Below are 16,767 nucleotides of genomic sequence, written 5' to 3' on the forward strand. Positions count from 1 at the left end.
TCTGAGCTTTTAAAGCAATCACCCCTTGTGATTCTTTTTTTTTTTTTTTTTTTTGACGAAGACCAAGGTATGTGGAAGTTCCTGGGTGGGGGACTGAACCAAGCCAGAGCAGTGACAATGCTGGCTCCTTAAATTCCTGAGCCATTTGGGAACTCCCCCTGTGATTCAGGGTTTTTTATTGTTAGTGTGGTTTTTTTGTTGGTTTTTTTTTTTCCTGTATTTTTAGGGCTGCACCAGAGGCACGTGGAGGTTCCAAGTCTAAGGGTTGAATCAGAGCTGCAGCTGCCGGCTTACACAACACCAGCTCTGAGCTGCAGCTGAGACCTATGTCACAGCTTGAGGCAACACCAGATCCTTAACCCACTGAGCAAGGCCAGGGATGGAACCCAAATCCTCATGGTAGTCGGGTTATTAACCTGCTGAGCCACAGGGAAATTCTCCTTGTGATTCTTATGACGATTCTTATGTGATTCTTAGTCAAGTGAATTTAGAATCTGGTTTAAGAGAAGGATCTGGAAACAGCCAATTTTCACCCCAGAATGGAGCTTGAGGGCATTAGTCTCCGGGTTCTTTTTGTTGACTGGAATTTGTGGCATCTGGGAGTGGGCCACCTCTCCAACTCCTCCCTTTAAAAGAAAAAAAAAATTAATTCCAAGAGTTCAAAAAGAAATAAAATGAAACCATAAACGCTTTTCCCGTTGCTAACGGCCAGTACCTGAGGTCAGGGCAACATTGCTTAAAGCAGTAAAGTGGGAATTTGGGGGCCAAGCACCAGGATTAAAGCAGACGGTAGCTGAGCCCCAGCTGGAAGTGCACACAGGTTGGTGATCAGGCGAGTCCTTGTGGTTCTGGGGCTGTGGTTCCCCAGCGACTTCTCACTGGGCCCCAGCACCGCACGCAGGGCTGTATCCAGAGTAGGGGGAGGCTCAATCTCCAGCCCAGCCTTTATTCCCAAACTGCCGGAGCCACTGAGCCTGCCAAGCTTCCAGCCAGCTCCCAGCCAGGTCTCGCGCCAGGCCCCCAGGAGCCCGCCTGCTCCCTGCGCCTGGAGAAGGGCGCAATTTACCAGCGCGAGCCGCCTCTGGCCCACCCAAAAGGACGGCCACTTTTTTCGAAAGCCCATCAAATTCCGTATTTACAAGAATGCTTAGATCTAAAGCGACTTAGGTCGAAAGCGACGGGCCACACAAAGAACAGTTTACTTCTCGTAGGAAGAGAAGCCCAAGCTGGTGCCTTACCCTTAAAAAACAGAATAACAAAGCTTAAAAATCCCCCTCCAAAGAAACGCTTATTGTATGCGCCCCCTTCCCTCTGGCTGGGGAGCCGAATAAAAGCCAATTTTGCCTGGGCTCTGGCCCTCCGCCCGTCCTGGCAGCCCCCGCAGCTGCGGCCGTGTAACTTTAAACCTGGCCTGAGGTCATCGCTTTCGCGCTGGCCAAACAGAGGCGGGGGGCGGTCCCAGGGAGCCCGGGCAGAGACCACCTTACCGCCGATCACCCCGCCCTCGCCCGGGGAGATAAATGCTGACTTGGCTCGGAAAGTTCCCAACTGCAAAGTTTGCTCCTGGAGCGGTTGCAGCGGCTGCCGAAGAAGGAAGCTTGGGGACCCCTCCCGCGCTGCGACGTTTGCCCCCCGCCTTCCAGCCCTCTCTCTACGCGCTCCATCAAGCGAGGGCCTGTGGCTGCGGAGCTTTTGCCTCATCTTCCCCCCAGCACGGAAACTAGCTGCTCGGCGCCCCCCCCCCCCCCCCCCGCGGAAGACAAGTCAGCTAAGAAAATGTGGAAGGTGCCAGTTCTGCTCTTCGTTTTGGGAAGCGCATCGCTCTGGGTCCTGGCAGAAGGAGGTAAGAACTGGCAGGCGGGGCTCCCGGCAGCTGCTGGAGGGGCAAGCGAGCCGGGAGTTGCCGGAACGCCGGGCCTGGTATTTGAGGTTGCCCGGGAGAGCTCGGGGGAGCTGGCAGGGTGTGTGCGCAAGGAGTCTGGAGGATCCGGGAGAAGGAGGGACAGCGGCTTGGCCGGTGCCAGGTGCCAGAGAAAGAGTTGAGCAAGGTGCCAAGAGGAGACCCTAAATCCACAGGTGCCAGGGAAAGAGCTGAGTGGGGTGCCAGGAGGAGACCCTAAATCCACAGGCAGCGGATGGCGAGCAGAGGGGGCCTCCCTGGGTCGGGCGGAGCTGGCTCCTAAGGGAGAGAGTGGCAAGGTAGCAGCCAGGAGCCTTCCACCGGCTGCGCTGGGCTATCCTACAGGGCTGTGTAGCCGAGGACCGCCCATGGCTGCAGAAGAAGCTGGCCGGGTGGAACCGGGAGGGACATTTAGGGGCGCTGGGGTGGGGGTGGGGTCCCCCCAGCCGCGACAGGCTCCCTCTGGGGGCTGCCAGGGCCTACACCTTGTGCCCCCTGAACGGTGGACACACTCAGACCGCATCAGTGGAGACCCGCTGGAAGAGGCTTCGGTCCTGTCATCCTGTGCAGAGAGGATAGTGTGGGTGGAAAGGACTGAAGAGGAAGGTCCCGAGTTCCTGAGTCAGTGAAGGACTGTTGGGAACATTGAGGCTTAATTTCCTTTGGGGCTTTGAGTCGAACTTGGCCAACAGTGTCAATGACTGGGTGTCGGTGACTCCTGAGACCATCCCTGGGCTCTATCTGAGGATGGAGGCACTGCCTGCCGGTAGTCTGCATCTTCCCCTTTGCTTTCCTCTTTCTATCACACCCCCTCCTGCACTCGCTTCTTTCTGCCCAGTGTGCTGGGTTGGTGGCATCCATGCACATTGGTCAATGTTTTATTTTTCTTGAGTTTTATTTTTATCTGTTTCCACTGTCAAATATAAGCTCCCATGAACACAGCTATGTCTTAGCCTTGATCTCCAGGGCCCAAACACTATATTGCCTGTAGTAGTTGCTCGCTAAATACTGGTTGAAGGCATCTTAAGCTGACTAGTGATCATTGGAGTCAGAGGCGGAGGATCTGGGTAAGCCTGGTGCCAGAGGAATCCTGCTTGGAGGGAGAGGCTTAAGGGCAGAGTGGACCTCACCAAAGCTTCTCTGATTCCACACAGAGGCAATAATAGCCAGCCCTGGGGAAGCGATACAGCGAGTTTTAGTCTGTGCTGTCTGCTATTCGTGGCGGACCTATCTTTGGAACTTCTCCTTCCAGGGCGATATACACAGCTCTGCATTTCGGTTACATTTCCTTTTTGGTGAGACAGTGTGCAGAGGACACTGTTTTGTGCTCAGCAGGGGCAAGGTGTGGGAGGTACACCCCCCGCCACCAAGCCGCATCCCAGCTCTGCTCAGGAAAGACGCCACTGGGCGACAGCCTGTTTTCTCCCAGGGAAGAGTGACCTGTAATTACTTTTGAGCCAGTGCTGACTATCAAAGGTACTCCTAAAAAGTCATGGTGAACTTTGAAAAAACCAACCACCACTGGTACTTACAGCTCCATCGCTAAAGACAGAAGCCCCCCCACCCCCACCCCCCTTATGTCCAAGCTGAGTTGCTGGGCTGCTGGCAAGGCGCTGAGGCCCAGGAGGGTTTTTGTCTGAGGATAATGAGTGAGGCAACTTGAATATGGATGAATAACTTCATTGAGCCGAGCCATTGTTGGCTTTTGTCTGGGAGCTGGGCTGGGGGTAATTATGGTGATGAATTTTATTATCCTTCTCTTAGGATTCCACTCTCGGCTGGGCTAGTGTTATAATCTGGTTCAGTTGTATAATCTGGTCCCTTGTGTTGTCTCTGGGGATGTTTGTGGAGTCAAAGGAGCTCTGTTGTCCACACATCTGGCGTTTTCCTCCATTGTCAGGCCCCGCCCTCATTCCAGCTTTCATCCAAAACACACACTCAGGCCTCTCCGTTAGTTGGTTTATTCCGTGAAGTTCTGCAGGCAGCTGCGTGCTGCAAACCCACGTGTGCTTTTCCGGGATCCATCCACCCAGGATTAATCATGCAACGAAGAAAATTCCCTGTGATTTCCCCAAAACTCCTGCCAGTTTCGGAGCTCGGAAATCTTCTCGAGTGGCTAAGAGTTTTTTGTTGTGTTTAACGCATCTCAGATCTGTTGGAGCCTTTGTGAGGAAGGCTTTATTGATTACACTGTGCATGAGATCCAAGATAGCGTTTCACATAGAAAAGCACGTTTAAGAAGTCTTGGGGTGGGTGTGAAAAAAAGAAGTCTCCAGGCATGAGAAGGCTAAGCTGGGACACGGCAGATGGGAGCCCTGGCTGAGCAGAGTACGTGGCCCTTTCTCCGAAATGAGTGGCCAGTGATGAACTCTAGGCCGCCGAGAATTGCAAAGACCCCAAACCCTGGTGTGACAGTGGATGGTGTGGCCAAGTAGGACAGACACCACTTCTCTCCCAACTCCTATCCTATCCCCCACCATGTGCTAGGAATGTCACAGTCCCTCATTTAGTCATTGCAACTCCTAAAATTATACATTATTCCTTCAGAATATGGCAGGACTGGGATTCCCAAAAAAAATGGGCCTAACTCCAAACCTCAAGCTCTTTTTGCTGCATTACACAATTACACAGCAAAAAAAAAAAAAAAAAAAAAAAAAAAAGAGGAAAAAAAAAAGCTAAGAAAGCTGAACTTGAAATTTAAAACATTAAAGGTTAACCTTGCTTTAAACTCCTTGAACAGGAAAAAAATTTTTGAAAGATATATGAAGTTCTTTACATGGAATCCTTATCCTAATATTCCTTTAAGAATGAAGATGTCACAGTCCATTAAAATAGGATTCCTTAAATCATCCCCCCAAGAGTAATTCAGCATCTCCTGAAGTGCTGGATTTGAGCTCTGTGTACCTTCTTTGAGAGAGGTACCCTTGAACATAAAGCATGCACTACAGGCCTCACCAGCAAAGCCACGAACAACGAACGTGTGCTTTAAATTCCACTGGCTTATCTGAATATTTGTCATATTTCTGGCTTCCAGGAACAGGCATGCCAGGTTACAACTTGTGGAAATATTACGGGGGAGGATGGAGAGAGTGAGAAGGCTCATATACCTGGCAGTACCCTTGTGAAACTCACTTGAGGAAGCTGAACCAGATGCTGCAAGGTTCTCCAAGGAAACTTGTCATTCCTGGGATATTCCAAGGAAATCTCCAGTGAGAGTGTTTTGTTAGAAGAGAATCAAATGATTGAGGAAAGCCAGGGAGGGTTACTGAAATAAGTCTTAGGAGTCCCATCGTGGGGGGGGGGGGCAGGAGATAAGTTTTTTTCTTTTTTTTTTTTACTTAAAAAAAAAAAAAAGCCCACAGTTTTATTGAAATAAGATTCACAAGCCATAAGTCACCATGTTAAAGTGTACAAGTGATTGTTTTGTTTTGTTTTGGGTGTGTGTGTGTGTGTGCGCTGAAACCCGGGAACAAACTTCAGGTGTTTCTTGTTTTAGCATTTCCATGAAGTCACACAACCTTCACCACTTTCTAATTTCAGAATATTTTCATCACCCCCCAAAGAAACCTAGCACCCCACCCCTAGCAACCCCATCCTCTGATCCCTAGCAACTGCTCGTTTCTGTTTCCATAGATTTGCCTGTTTTGAACATGTCATTAAAACACCTTTTGATTGGAGTTTTGAAGCCTTTCCCTACTGATTTCTTAAAACGTTGGGGGAAAGGAAAGCGATTGGGCATTTTCGAGAGGGCTGTGAGTTGGAGCCAGGTTAGGGAGCAACTGGAATTCGGCCAACTTTCATCCAAGGCAGGAAAACGAGGTGGCTGTTTGCTTCCCTCGTGTCTCACCCCGGCGCCCCCCAGCCAGTCCATGGCCGGTGTCCCCTTGAGCCTCATCAGGTAGGGATGGACAGGCTACTGGCTCTCCTGGTTGGCTGCCCCAGCGCTTTTGCCTCGGGATTTGCTCAGAGGAGAATGGGTTTATCCTTAGAGAGAAATCACCGCTAAGTTCCCACCTGGCCACCTCATTCATCTCTTGTCTGAAGAGCTGTGAGCTGAGTTGTCAGGACAATACTAAATTTTATGCAGGGGAAAAAAAAAAAAAAAAAAACCCATAAACCAAAAAACAACAAACCTACCAATGGGATAATCATCTTTCCGGAGGAAGATGTGCTCTCGACCTCTCTTCAGAGGGTCAGAGCTGCCAGGGCTCCAGGCAGTAGAGAGGACTATCTATGGCTGAGCCCCAGGAGGGTTAATAATTGTCATTGTTACATTTGTAGCAGGCAGGGGAATGCCAGTTACAGAGATCTAGATGGGAAGCAGGGAAGAGCCACTAGAAGATGAGTAAACATATTAGTGGATGAGAGCCCAGTATTTTCGATAATTCATCTCACTGTCTCCATTCGGGTGAGTAAAACACAACGAACGTAAGCGATCGGATGAGTGGTATCTGCCCAAAGGAGAAGGGAGTGGGTTTGCCTAGAATCGAGCCCGGAGGGGAAGGGAATGGGGACTAATAAGGACCCGCCTTGCCCAAGGAATGCATTTACTTAACAAATATTTACTGAGTAACTTCTTTGTGAGTCAGGCAAGGCAAATGTTATCCTTGCTAACAGCTAGGATGCGAGATGTCATCGCTGGTGGCTGTAGGGCTTCCGATCTGATCTCAGTCAAGGTGTTATTGTGATGAATCAGGGATCTCTGTCCTATGACAGTCTGGAAATGTGCTCCCCTCAACTGCCCCACCCCAGCCTTTGTTCTCTGGGTCCCAGACAGCATTTCAGGTATTTGGCTCTCCAGAAGGGCATGGCTTAAGTAGCAAATATGTGTAGAAAGCGTTGGAAACTATTTGCACTTCTACCTAAGCTACTTGATTTCCCGGCCTCTTGTGAGTTTGGCTCGTGTGAAACCGTTTCCTCTGAGCTGTGTCATCCTATAGGAAGATTACATTTCGGAATCAGTAAAACCCAGGGAACGACACTCTGGCGTGGGTGGCATTAATGCCAGTAAGTCGGTAATAACAGCTGACATGCACCGAGTATTCAGTGTCAAACACTTTCCCAGCCCTGTTTCATTCAGATCCCCCCCACTGACCTACAAGGTAGGAACTATTTGTATTTTATGGATGGGTAAAGAGGCTCAGAGAGGTTGAATAACTTACATACCGGCACAGAGCTAGTACACACCCATGGTGAAACCTGAATCCAGGCAGCCCATCCCCAGGGAACTATATTCAGCATCCTATACGGAGTTCCTGTTGTGGCTCAGCGGGTTACAAACCCCACTAGTGTCCATAAGGATGCGGGTTCAATCCCTGGCCTCACTCAGTGGGTTGGGGATCCAGCATTGCTAGGAGCTGTGGTGTAGGTCTCAGACGAGATTCGGATCCCAAATTGCTGTGGTTGTGACGTAAGCCAGCAGCTGCAGCTCTACTTCAACCCCTAGCCTGGGCATTTCCATAAAGTCCCTAAAAAATTGAAAAAAAAAAAAATCCTATGGTAAACCATAATGGAAAAGAATATGAGAAAGAATAAATGTATGAATAACAGTCATTTTGCTGTACTGCAGAAATTAACACAGCATTGTAACTCAACGATATGTCAATCAGTCCATCAAATGGCATCTCCTCAGTAGCCCACACCTTCATCTGCTGTTGCTTTGGAAATGAGAGTCTTTCGGCCTTTGGGAGCTAGAAGAAGCCTTGTGGGGAAGAGGAGACTTGAACTTGGCTGTGAAAAATGGTGGCAGGGAAGGGCAGTCCGGGCAGGAGGGGCTGCTTGAGCAGACGCATGGAAATTAGAACCATCTGGAGTTTGTGGGGGAATAGGTGGGGCACCCAGGGCCGGGAAGAGCCGTGAAGCCTGGCTGGAGTGGGGGTGTTGAGTTGGGGAGTGGCAGGAAATCAGGGAGAAGGATGAGTTCATGGTAAGTGGGAGGTGGACCTTTTTTTGTAGGCCATGGGCAGATGGGAGCCCAGTGGGCCATAAATAGGAAATAAATACATAGGAATAAATAAATACATAGGAGGTGGGCCTGCCAGAGGAACATGTATTGACAAGGACTGCATCTAGTTTATGGGACCCACCTGGGGGCAGGGGGAGAGTTGGAGGGACAGGGACCGCATGTGGTGACAGAAGAAGGGGGAATGGGTTCAGATTCAGGGGAACAGAGCCAGGAAGGCTTGCAGCTCAGCATTTCCGGATGTCTTATTACTTTTTACTCATTTCCTGATTTCTTCTTAATCACCTCTTACGACATTGTCCCTGTATTAATTTTTTTTTATTGATATGTAATTCTCATATCATAAAATTAACCCCTTTAAGTTAAACAATCCCGTGATTTTTCGTGTATTTAGAGAGTTGTAAAGCCTCACCGCTGTTTTATTTTATTGTATTTTTTAATTTTATTTTTTGTCTTTTGTCTTTTTAGGGCTGCACCCTCGGCATATGGAGGTTCTTAGGCTAGGGGTCAAATTGGAGCGACAGCTGCGGGCCTACACCCCAGCTCATGACAATGCTGGATCCTTAACCCACTGAGCGAGGGCAGGGATCGAACCCGCATCCTCCTGGATCTTACTCAGGTTCCACTGAGCCATGACGGGAACTCCACCACTGTCAGTTTTTAGAACATTTTTATCACCCCCTGCATCAAAGTCCCAGACCATTCGCAATTGCTCCCATTTTCCCCTCCCCCCATCTCCCTAGCAACCACTAATCTGCTACCTGTCTTTATGGGTTTGTCTACTTTAGGTATTTCATATAATCATACAGTATGTGGTCTTTTATGTCTGGCTTCTTTGACTTAGCATGATGTTTTCAAGGTTTATCCATGTTGTAGCATGAGTCAGAATTTCATTCCTTTTTTTTTTTTTGGTCTTTTTCTTTTTATGGCCACATCTGCAGCATATGGAAGTTCTTGGGCCAGGGGCTGAATTGGAGCTGCTGCTGAGGCTTATGCCACAGCAGCACGGGATCCCAGCCGCATCTGCCACTTACACTGCAGCTTGCTGCAACGCTGAATCCTTAACCCACTGAGCCACACGGGAACTCCAGACTATCATTCTTTTTTACGTCTGTATAGTATTCCACAGAGTGGCTATGCCACATTTGGTTCATCCGTTTGCCCATTGATGGACTTTGGGTTGTTTTCACTTTGGAGCCATGACAAATAATGTCGCTGTGGATATTAATGTACAAGTCTGTGTGTGGACCTGTTTTCATTGCGCTCAAGTATATACCTAGAAGTGGAATTGCCAGGTCACATGGTAACTCTTATGTTTAACGTTTTGAGGAACTGCCAAACTATTTTCCAAAGCAGCTGCACCATTTGACATTCCAACCAACACTGCATAACCGTTCCAGTTTCTCCACATCCTTGCCAACCCTTGTTATTTTCCATTTGGGTGAGTGGGTTTTTTTTAAATACTAGCCATCCCAATGGGTGTGAAGGGCTGTCTCATTATCATTTTGATCTGCATTCCCCTAATGACGCATGGTATTGCACAGCTTTAAATGGTTTATAAGCCATTTATTTATCTTCTTTGGAGAAATATCTGTTAATAACTTTTTCTCATTTTAAAATTGGGTTTTCGTTTTTATTGTTGGATTTTTTTAAGTGTTCTGGAGACTAGACTTTTATCAGACATATGAATTGCCAATACACCTCTCATTTTGTGGGTTGTCTCTTCAGTCTCAAGAGCACAAATTTAAAAATTTTTGATGTCCAATTTATCTATTTTTTCTTCTGTTGCCTGTACTGTGGTTGACACATCTAGGAAGCCACTGCCTAATCCAAGGTCGTGAAGATTTACTCTTGTTTTCTTCCAAAAGTTGCATAGTTTTAGCTCTTACAGTGAGGTCTTTGATTCATTTGAAATTAATTTTTATATGTGGTGTGAGATAGAGGTCCAACTCCATTCTTTTGCATGAGAATATCCCATTGTCCCACTGAACCATCTTGCACCTTTTTTTTCCCCCTGCATCCACGGCCTATGGAAATTCCTGGGACAGGGATCAAATCTGAGCCAGAGCTGTGACCTTTGCCACAGCTGTGGCAACACAGGATCCTTAACCCACTGTGGAGGCAGGGAGTCAAATGTGTGCCTCGGCAGTGACCTGAGCCACTGCAGAAACAACCCCGGATCCTGAACTCCCTGCACCACAGTGGGAATGCCTCACCTTGGCACTTTTACCAAAATCAATTGCCCATAGATGTGTGGCTTCATTTCTGGACTCTCAATCCAGATCTATTCCGTGGATCTGTACATCTATCCTTATACCAGTACCAGTAATTAATTACCTTATACCAGTACTTACCACAGTTAATTACTGTTCTTTCACTGTCTTTTAATTTTTTGTGTATGTCTCTAGCTTCTTAGAGAAGAAAGCAGGACCCATCTTATTCAGCACCTGGTAAACATTTGGCAGGAGGAAGAGGGAAGAAGCACAGAGACCCAAGCCTTTTGGCAGGAATGACAGGAAGGCAGGTGATAGAAATGGGATGGGAGGAATAAGAGATTAGAAATCAATGTGATGAGGTAATAGTAAGCCATGCAATCTGGTGTCTTTTCTGGGTACCTGGGGAGAGTCTTAACTAAAGTGGGGTCAGAAATAAGTCCCGGGGAGTTCCTATCATGGCTCAGCAGTAGCGAACCCGACGAGGATCCGTGAGGACGCAGGTTCGATCCCTGGCCTCACTCAGTGGGTTAAGGATCCAGTGTTGCCGTGCGCTGTGGTGTAGGTCACAGACGCGGCTCGGATCCCGAGTTGCTATGGCTGTGGCTGTGGCGTAGGCCGGCAGCTGTAGCTCTGATTTGACCCCTCGCTCGGGAACTTCCACATACTGCATGTGCAGCCCTTTAAAAAAAAAAAGAAAAGAAAAGAAAACAAAAAGTCCCAGAGACAGAGTTTGCTGCCCAAATTCCTCAATCCTCAGTCATCAGAACGAGGGGGAAAGATAGCAAGGAAGGTCAAAAGAGATCCTCCTAGCTAAGGGGTGGCTCAGCAGGTAAGGAACCCAAATAGCATCCATGAGGATGTGGGTTTGAACCCTGGCCTTGCTCGGTGGGTTAAGGATCCGGTGTTGCTGCAAGCTGTGGCGTAGGTGGCAGACACGGCTCGGATCTGGCATTGCTGTTGCTGTGGCATGGGCTGGCACCTGCAGCTCTGATGGGACCCCCTAGCCTGGGAACTTCCATATGCTGCAGGTATGGCCCTGAAAAGACAAAAATAAAATGTACTGAAGCACACTTCAAACTCCCAGGCTTAGGATCCAGGCCAAGGGCAGCTAGTGGAAACCCAGCCACATTCTGTACATTCCTGCAGGGCCTCATCCTTCTGGGCTCACAGCTAGGCTGTCTGTGAGCTGCACGGGTGGATGGTGAGATCAGATCCAAAGGGGCTTCTCTTTTCACTCTTGCAAAATCAGGGCCTGCTCAGCAGACTGCCCCGCATGAATCAGAAGCCCAATTTCTGAGCAGCTGGTGAGTGTTTCCTGAACACCCCACCACCCTGCTGAGATGCTCTGCTCCAAGGCAGCCCTTCAAAAGCCAGCCTGAGTTGTTTGGTTACTGCAGTGCTAAGCGGTTCTTCCTAGGAGGGGGCTTTTTCATGCAGGACTTCAGCCCCAGCCAAGGTTCCAGAAAAGTTCTTACAGAGGTGTTGACTCCAGTCTATAAAACTGTGAACTCATTTCCTGTTTTACGGAGAACATTCCGCTCTTAGTCAAGAGAGAAGCGCCTCCCCAGGTTGAGTAATCTTGGTTGAGGTTGTAACCAACAGCCTCTTGTTTTGACACTCGAGGGGGCCCAAACATGGTCTGTGGCTGGGGTGAGCAGGTGAGTTGATTTATTCTCCTGAGTCCTGAAAAGTGTAACTATTCATCTAATCATTCATTCATTCAGCTGTCAGAGCCTCTGCTAGTGGCTGGGCCCTAGGCTTCCAGCAGAACGAATGGCGTCCTCAAGAAGTTTGTAAATGAGGAGTTCTCATCGTGGCTCAGGGGTTAATGACTCTGACTAGGAACAGATTCGAGGTTCTGGGTTCAGTCCCTGGCCTTGCTCAGTGGGTTAAGGATCCGGCGTTGCCATGAGCTGTGGTGTAGGTTACAGATGAGGCTTGGGTCCCACGTTGCTGTGGCTCTGGCATAGGCCGGTGGCTACAGCTCCCATTAGACCCCTAGCCTGGGAAACTCCATATGCTGCAGGAGTGGCCCAAGAAATGGCAAAAAGACCAAAAAAAAAAAAACAGAAAAAAAAAAAGAAGTTTGTAAATGAGACAGGGGAGGGATGGACTGGGGGGTCTGGGATTGGCACATGCACATGGAGGTTTATGGAAGGACTGGTCAACGGGGACCTGCTGTACAGTGCAGAGAACGCCACCCACTATTCCGCGATCATCTATGTGGGAAGAGAAGCAAGGAGAATGGATGTGTGGACGTGTCTCGCAGCATCACTTTGCTGTGCAGCAGAACTGCTCACAGCCTCATAAATCAACTACACGTCAATAAAACTTTAAGGGAAAGAAAAGAAGTTTATAAATGAGAGTAGGGGGAAAGGTGTATCAAGCTTTACACTAGTTTAGAAGATGGCTTTTTCCTGGCTCCTTGGGGGTTGGGGGTGGGCTCTGAAGAAAGAGGTGTTTTCCCTGGACCTGGAGGAGTAGCTCGGGAGTGGCTGGGCAGTGATGGGGTCAAGTGAGGAAGGCAACGAGTGGGAGCTATGGAAGAGTGACCAATACATGTGAGGGCTGTGTGACACAGTGGTTAGAGCTGGGGGTTTGTTTCCTTGATTTTATTTTGTTTTGTTTTCTTTTTCTTTTTCTTTCTTTTTTTTTCACTGCGGCTTCTGGAGGTTCCCAGGCTAGGGGTTGAATCCGAGCTGTAGCCGCCAGCCTACGCCAGAGGCACAGCAACACCAGATCCGAGCCACCTCTGAGGCCTATGTTTCAACTCACAGTAACACCGGGTCCTTAAGCCCCTGAGCGCATCCTCATGGATACTGTGTCGGGTTCTTAACCCACTGAGCCACCACGGGAATTCCTTGTTCATTTGGTTGGTTTGAATCGGACAGATCCCAATGTGTAGTCCTTGCTGGGGAAGTGGGTGGATTAGTCTCAGCCCCGCCGCCCTCATTTACAAAAGGAGGATGACGTTAGTTTGCCGTCTTTTTGTAAAGCTCAGAAGCGCATGCGTGGCACACACGTTTTGCACACGCTCCCGCGTATTCAATAAATAGCTGCCATTATGAGGATACCTGCCTTGCGTGTGGTCGGGGAGATTAATTGCAGAGCTTCATGAAGTGTACACAGCTCTCAGTTCCTTTTCTGCCAGTGGAGCGGAGAGAGAATGGATGTGGTTGCGAGACCTGTCTTACCGTCGGTGTGTCTGCGCCTTCCACCTGCCAGTGACTTGATGTGAGTCCTTGCATCTGAAGTGGAACCGAAGTCCCCAGCCCTCACTGGCCCCTGTCCATCCTTTATTGCCCAGTTTCGGCAGCAGAGACTTGTAGAACGCTGCCTTCGACTTTGGAAGGTGCCCCAGAAGGTCCACCCAATCCAGAGCCCAAAGAAAACTGCCCTCCCCCACCCCCACCTGAAGGCATCCTTGGGGCATGAATATAACTGCCTTCTCTCTGTGCCAAAACTTTTTTTTTTTTTGGCCACACCTGTGACATACAGAAGTTTCTGGACCAGGGATCAAACCTGCACCACAGCAGTTGACAAAATAGGTCCTTAACCCACTGAGCCACCAGGGAACTCCCAGATCTTCATGCATAACCTTTCTTCTGATTTCTCTAGAGGAACTAGTGACACTAATCCCATCTCCTCAACCTTGACACATAGCTTTATGGGAGAGGTAATATCCCTGATACTGACAGCCAGCAGTCAAGTCTCAGTCTCAGCCTGCAGGGGCTGACAGGACGTGACTCAGTGGGTGGACAGGCTCCAGCTCGTTAAAAATCAAAGGGCAAAGCAGCAGAGTTCACCCTCCTAAGTGAAGCCTTCTGTTTTCAGCCCTGCTGTCTCTTTCATTAGGGGAAGACATTTAATAACTTGGCAGGCAGTAGCGGGAATGTTATAATGTGAGGGATAACTCAACGGTACTACTTGGTGGTTAGTGTACTTATTCAGTCACTCAACAAACCTCTGCTAGATACTTAACCAGGCACAGGGAATATGGGACAGCGTGGGCTGCCTGGAGGAAATTAAGAGCGTGTGTGTTCCTCTGGGATACTGAGTGGTGAGACCAATTTCTAGGAGTTGCCTAGATTTTCCGTGGCCAAACTTTGATCCAGTAAGCAATTTACCAGGATTCTTGGAAGGGGCGGAGGTGGGTGAGAAACCATACTGACCACATCACTGACTGTACTGACCCCAACCCAGCGTTTGCCAGGAGTTGAGGGTCAGGCACACGGCTGTGGGTCAGCAAAGGGCTTTCAATATTCCAAAGGAAGGCTTCTCTACAAGGTCAGGATGGGGGCCAGCCTGTGGGTTGAGAAGGGTCCCTTGAAAGATGTGGTTAATAAAAGCAGTCCCGATACCTTTCTTCCGGTTGCAGAAACCCCCTTCGTGGTACCTAAGGGGGCACCATCAAACAGCTTAATTGGGGACATTTTGAATGGAGATAAAGGACTCCGCAAAGATCCGCGTAGCTTGGTGCTCTCTGGGGGTGGGCTGCACGACAGTGGAAAATGTTGGAGGTTGGCACCTCTCTGCAGTTTTGGGTGTGTTTATTTTCAGGCTTCTGAGCCCAGTTTTGAGACCATGATAGAAAAAGAGTATGTGAAAGCCTGTGTCTGGGCACAGGAACAGAGGCAGGCATTTTTGTTGTTTTCTAAACAGATATTTTGACCTCCCTCTGAAAGCATGACTTCCACCCCAGTGAAACTGGGATTATTTGTTTAATGAACAAATAATTATCCTACAGTTTCTCCTTCAGGGGAAACCCAGAACTCCCTAGGATGCTGAAAGAAAGGAAAAAGGGCATTCTACTTCTCGAGAGCCACAAAAATCATTCCAAGGCCATGCAGGCATCCATCTTCAAAGGGTTATTTGTGCATTTAGATGTGGGAGCAGCTTAAGATGCTAGAAAATCCAGACAGCAGGAAAGATGCCTTAATCTGTTGGCTAACACCACCGGTTTTCTTTGAAACGCCGAGGGTAACTCAGCTTGACTTCTTTTAAAAATCAGCTTTCCCACTTTACTCTCCAGCTGTTGGATTCCGAAGCCTCGGGTCAGCAGAAAGAGGACAAGGGGGAGCTTCTCCCTCATGTGGAGCTGGAAAGGGGAAGATGCTCTTTATCTAAACTTCTGGGAGCTCCCTGGTAGCCCAGCAGAAAATGAACCCAACTAGTATCCATGAGGACGCAGGTTCGATCCCTGGCCTCACTCAGTGGGTTAAAGATCCGGCATTGCCATGAGCTATGGTGTAGGTCACAGATGTGGCTCCGATCCCGTGTTGCTGTGGCTGTGGCTACAGCTCCGATTTGACCCCTAGCCTGGGCACCTCCATATGCTGCTGGTGTGGCCCTAAAAAGACAACAAACAAACTTCTGTGGGACTTGTGTGGCTGTCCTGACAAGACAAAGTGATATCCGGTCAAGGGCCCGGCATCACAGGGGAAAATTCTGCTTTACTTAGAACATCTATTTGTACTTTAAATGCTGTTATCCACAGAGCTACAGCAGAAGGTAAATCCGGCCTCCACAGTTTCATATTTCTTTTCTTTCTTTTTTTTTAATGGCCACACCCGGGACACATGAAAGTTCCTGGGCCAGGGATTAAATCCAAGCTGCAGCTGCAACCTGTGCTATAGCTGCTACTGCGACAATGCCGGATCCTTTTTTAACTACATCAGACCAGGGAACAAACCCGCAGCTCCCCAGTGACCCGAGCACAGCAGTTGGATTCTTAACCCGCTGCGCCACAGAGGGAACACCTCGTGTTTGTTCCTGATTGTTGGGATCATGACATCAGATGCTTCCCAGCCATCATGCATCCATTTTTTCCACTGCCCCCTGCTCTGTCCTGGTGAGAGCACCACCCACCTCTGCCTGGACAAGAGGCTACGGATCTTGCAGCTTCTGTCTGACCCCAGCCTCATCCCAACACCCACATCTATTCCACCGCACTCAGAGTGGCTCCTGGACTGGGGTTATGTCCCTCCCCCTCTCACAGCATCTCTTGGCTTCCTTTCCCACTCCAATTAAAACCAAAACCCCCTCCTTCCAGAGTTCCACTAGACTGACTGGCCCGCCACGGTCCCCCCCGCCCCCCCACCCCCGGTCTCCTTTCCTTTCTTACCATCCAGCCACAGCTTTTCACCTGTTTTTCAAGTGTGTGTTGCCCCAAGTTTATTCTCAGCTTCACAATTCGTTAGACCAGCTCTTTCCCTGGAGTTCATTCAGTCATTCAACAAATACTTAATGATGGAGTTCCCTGGTGGCTTAGTGGGTAAAAGATATGGCATTGTCATTGCTGCCACATGGGTTCGATCCCTGGCCCCAGAACTTCTGTATGCTATGGGTGCGGCCCAAATAAAAAAAAAAAAAAAACAAATACTGAGTGCCTTCTCTGTGCCAGCATTATAGGCACTGTTGAGGTGGAATAGCATTTATTGAGCTTACGTTCTAGTGGGGTAGCCAATTAGTGATTACACTACAGTGGGTGAGTGTAGGGGGAAGAGGTACTGATTTCGATGGGGAGTCAGAAGGCCTCCCAGGAACGTGCCCTTTGGGCAGAGATCTGCAGGGGGTGCAGGAGCACTGACTGTCTTGAGAGTCTCCTTGTTTATCTGCTTGCTGTGAGCTTCCCACCCCAAATCCACAAGCGTGGAGACCTCGCCTGCTCCACACCCGTCTCCATGGCC

The 16,767-nt window shown here is 49.0% G+C and overlaps 1 protein-coding gene across 1 annotated transcript in view; it reads left to right on the forward strand.

Annotated features, from left to right (window-relative positions):
- Positions 1,572 to 16,767, forward strand: part of PDPN (podoplanin) — a 30,938-nt gene continuing 15,742 nt past the window's right edge. Inside the window, exon 1 of the mRNA XM_005665017.3 lies at positions 1,572 to 1,843. Within this exon, the coding sequence (XP_005665074.1) occupies positions 1,777 to 1,843 (67 nt within the window). The 5' untranslated portion in view covers positions 1,572 to 1,776. The remainder of the gene's footprint in view (positions 1,844 to 16,767) is intronic.

Source organism: Sus scrofa, chromosome 6 (assembly GCF_000003025.6).
Source record: "Sus scrofa isolate TJ Tabasco breed Duroc chromosome 6, Sscrofa11.1, whole genome shotgun sequence".
Lineage (NCBI taxonomy): Eukaryota > Metazoa > Chordata > Mammalia > Artiodactyla > Suidae > Sus > Sus scrofa.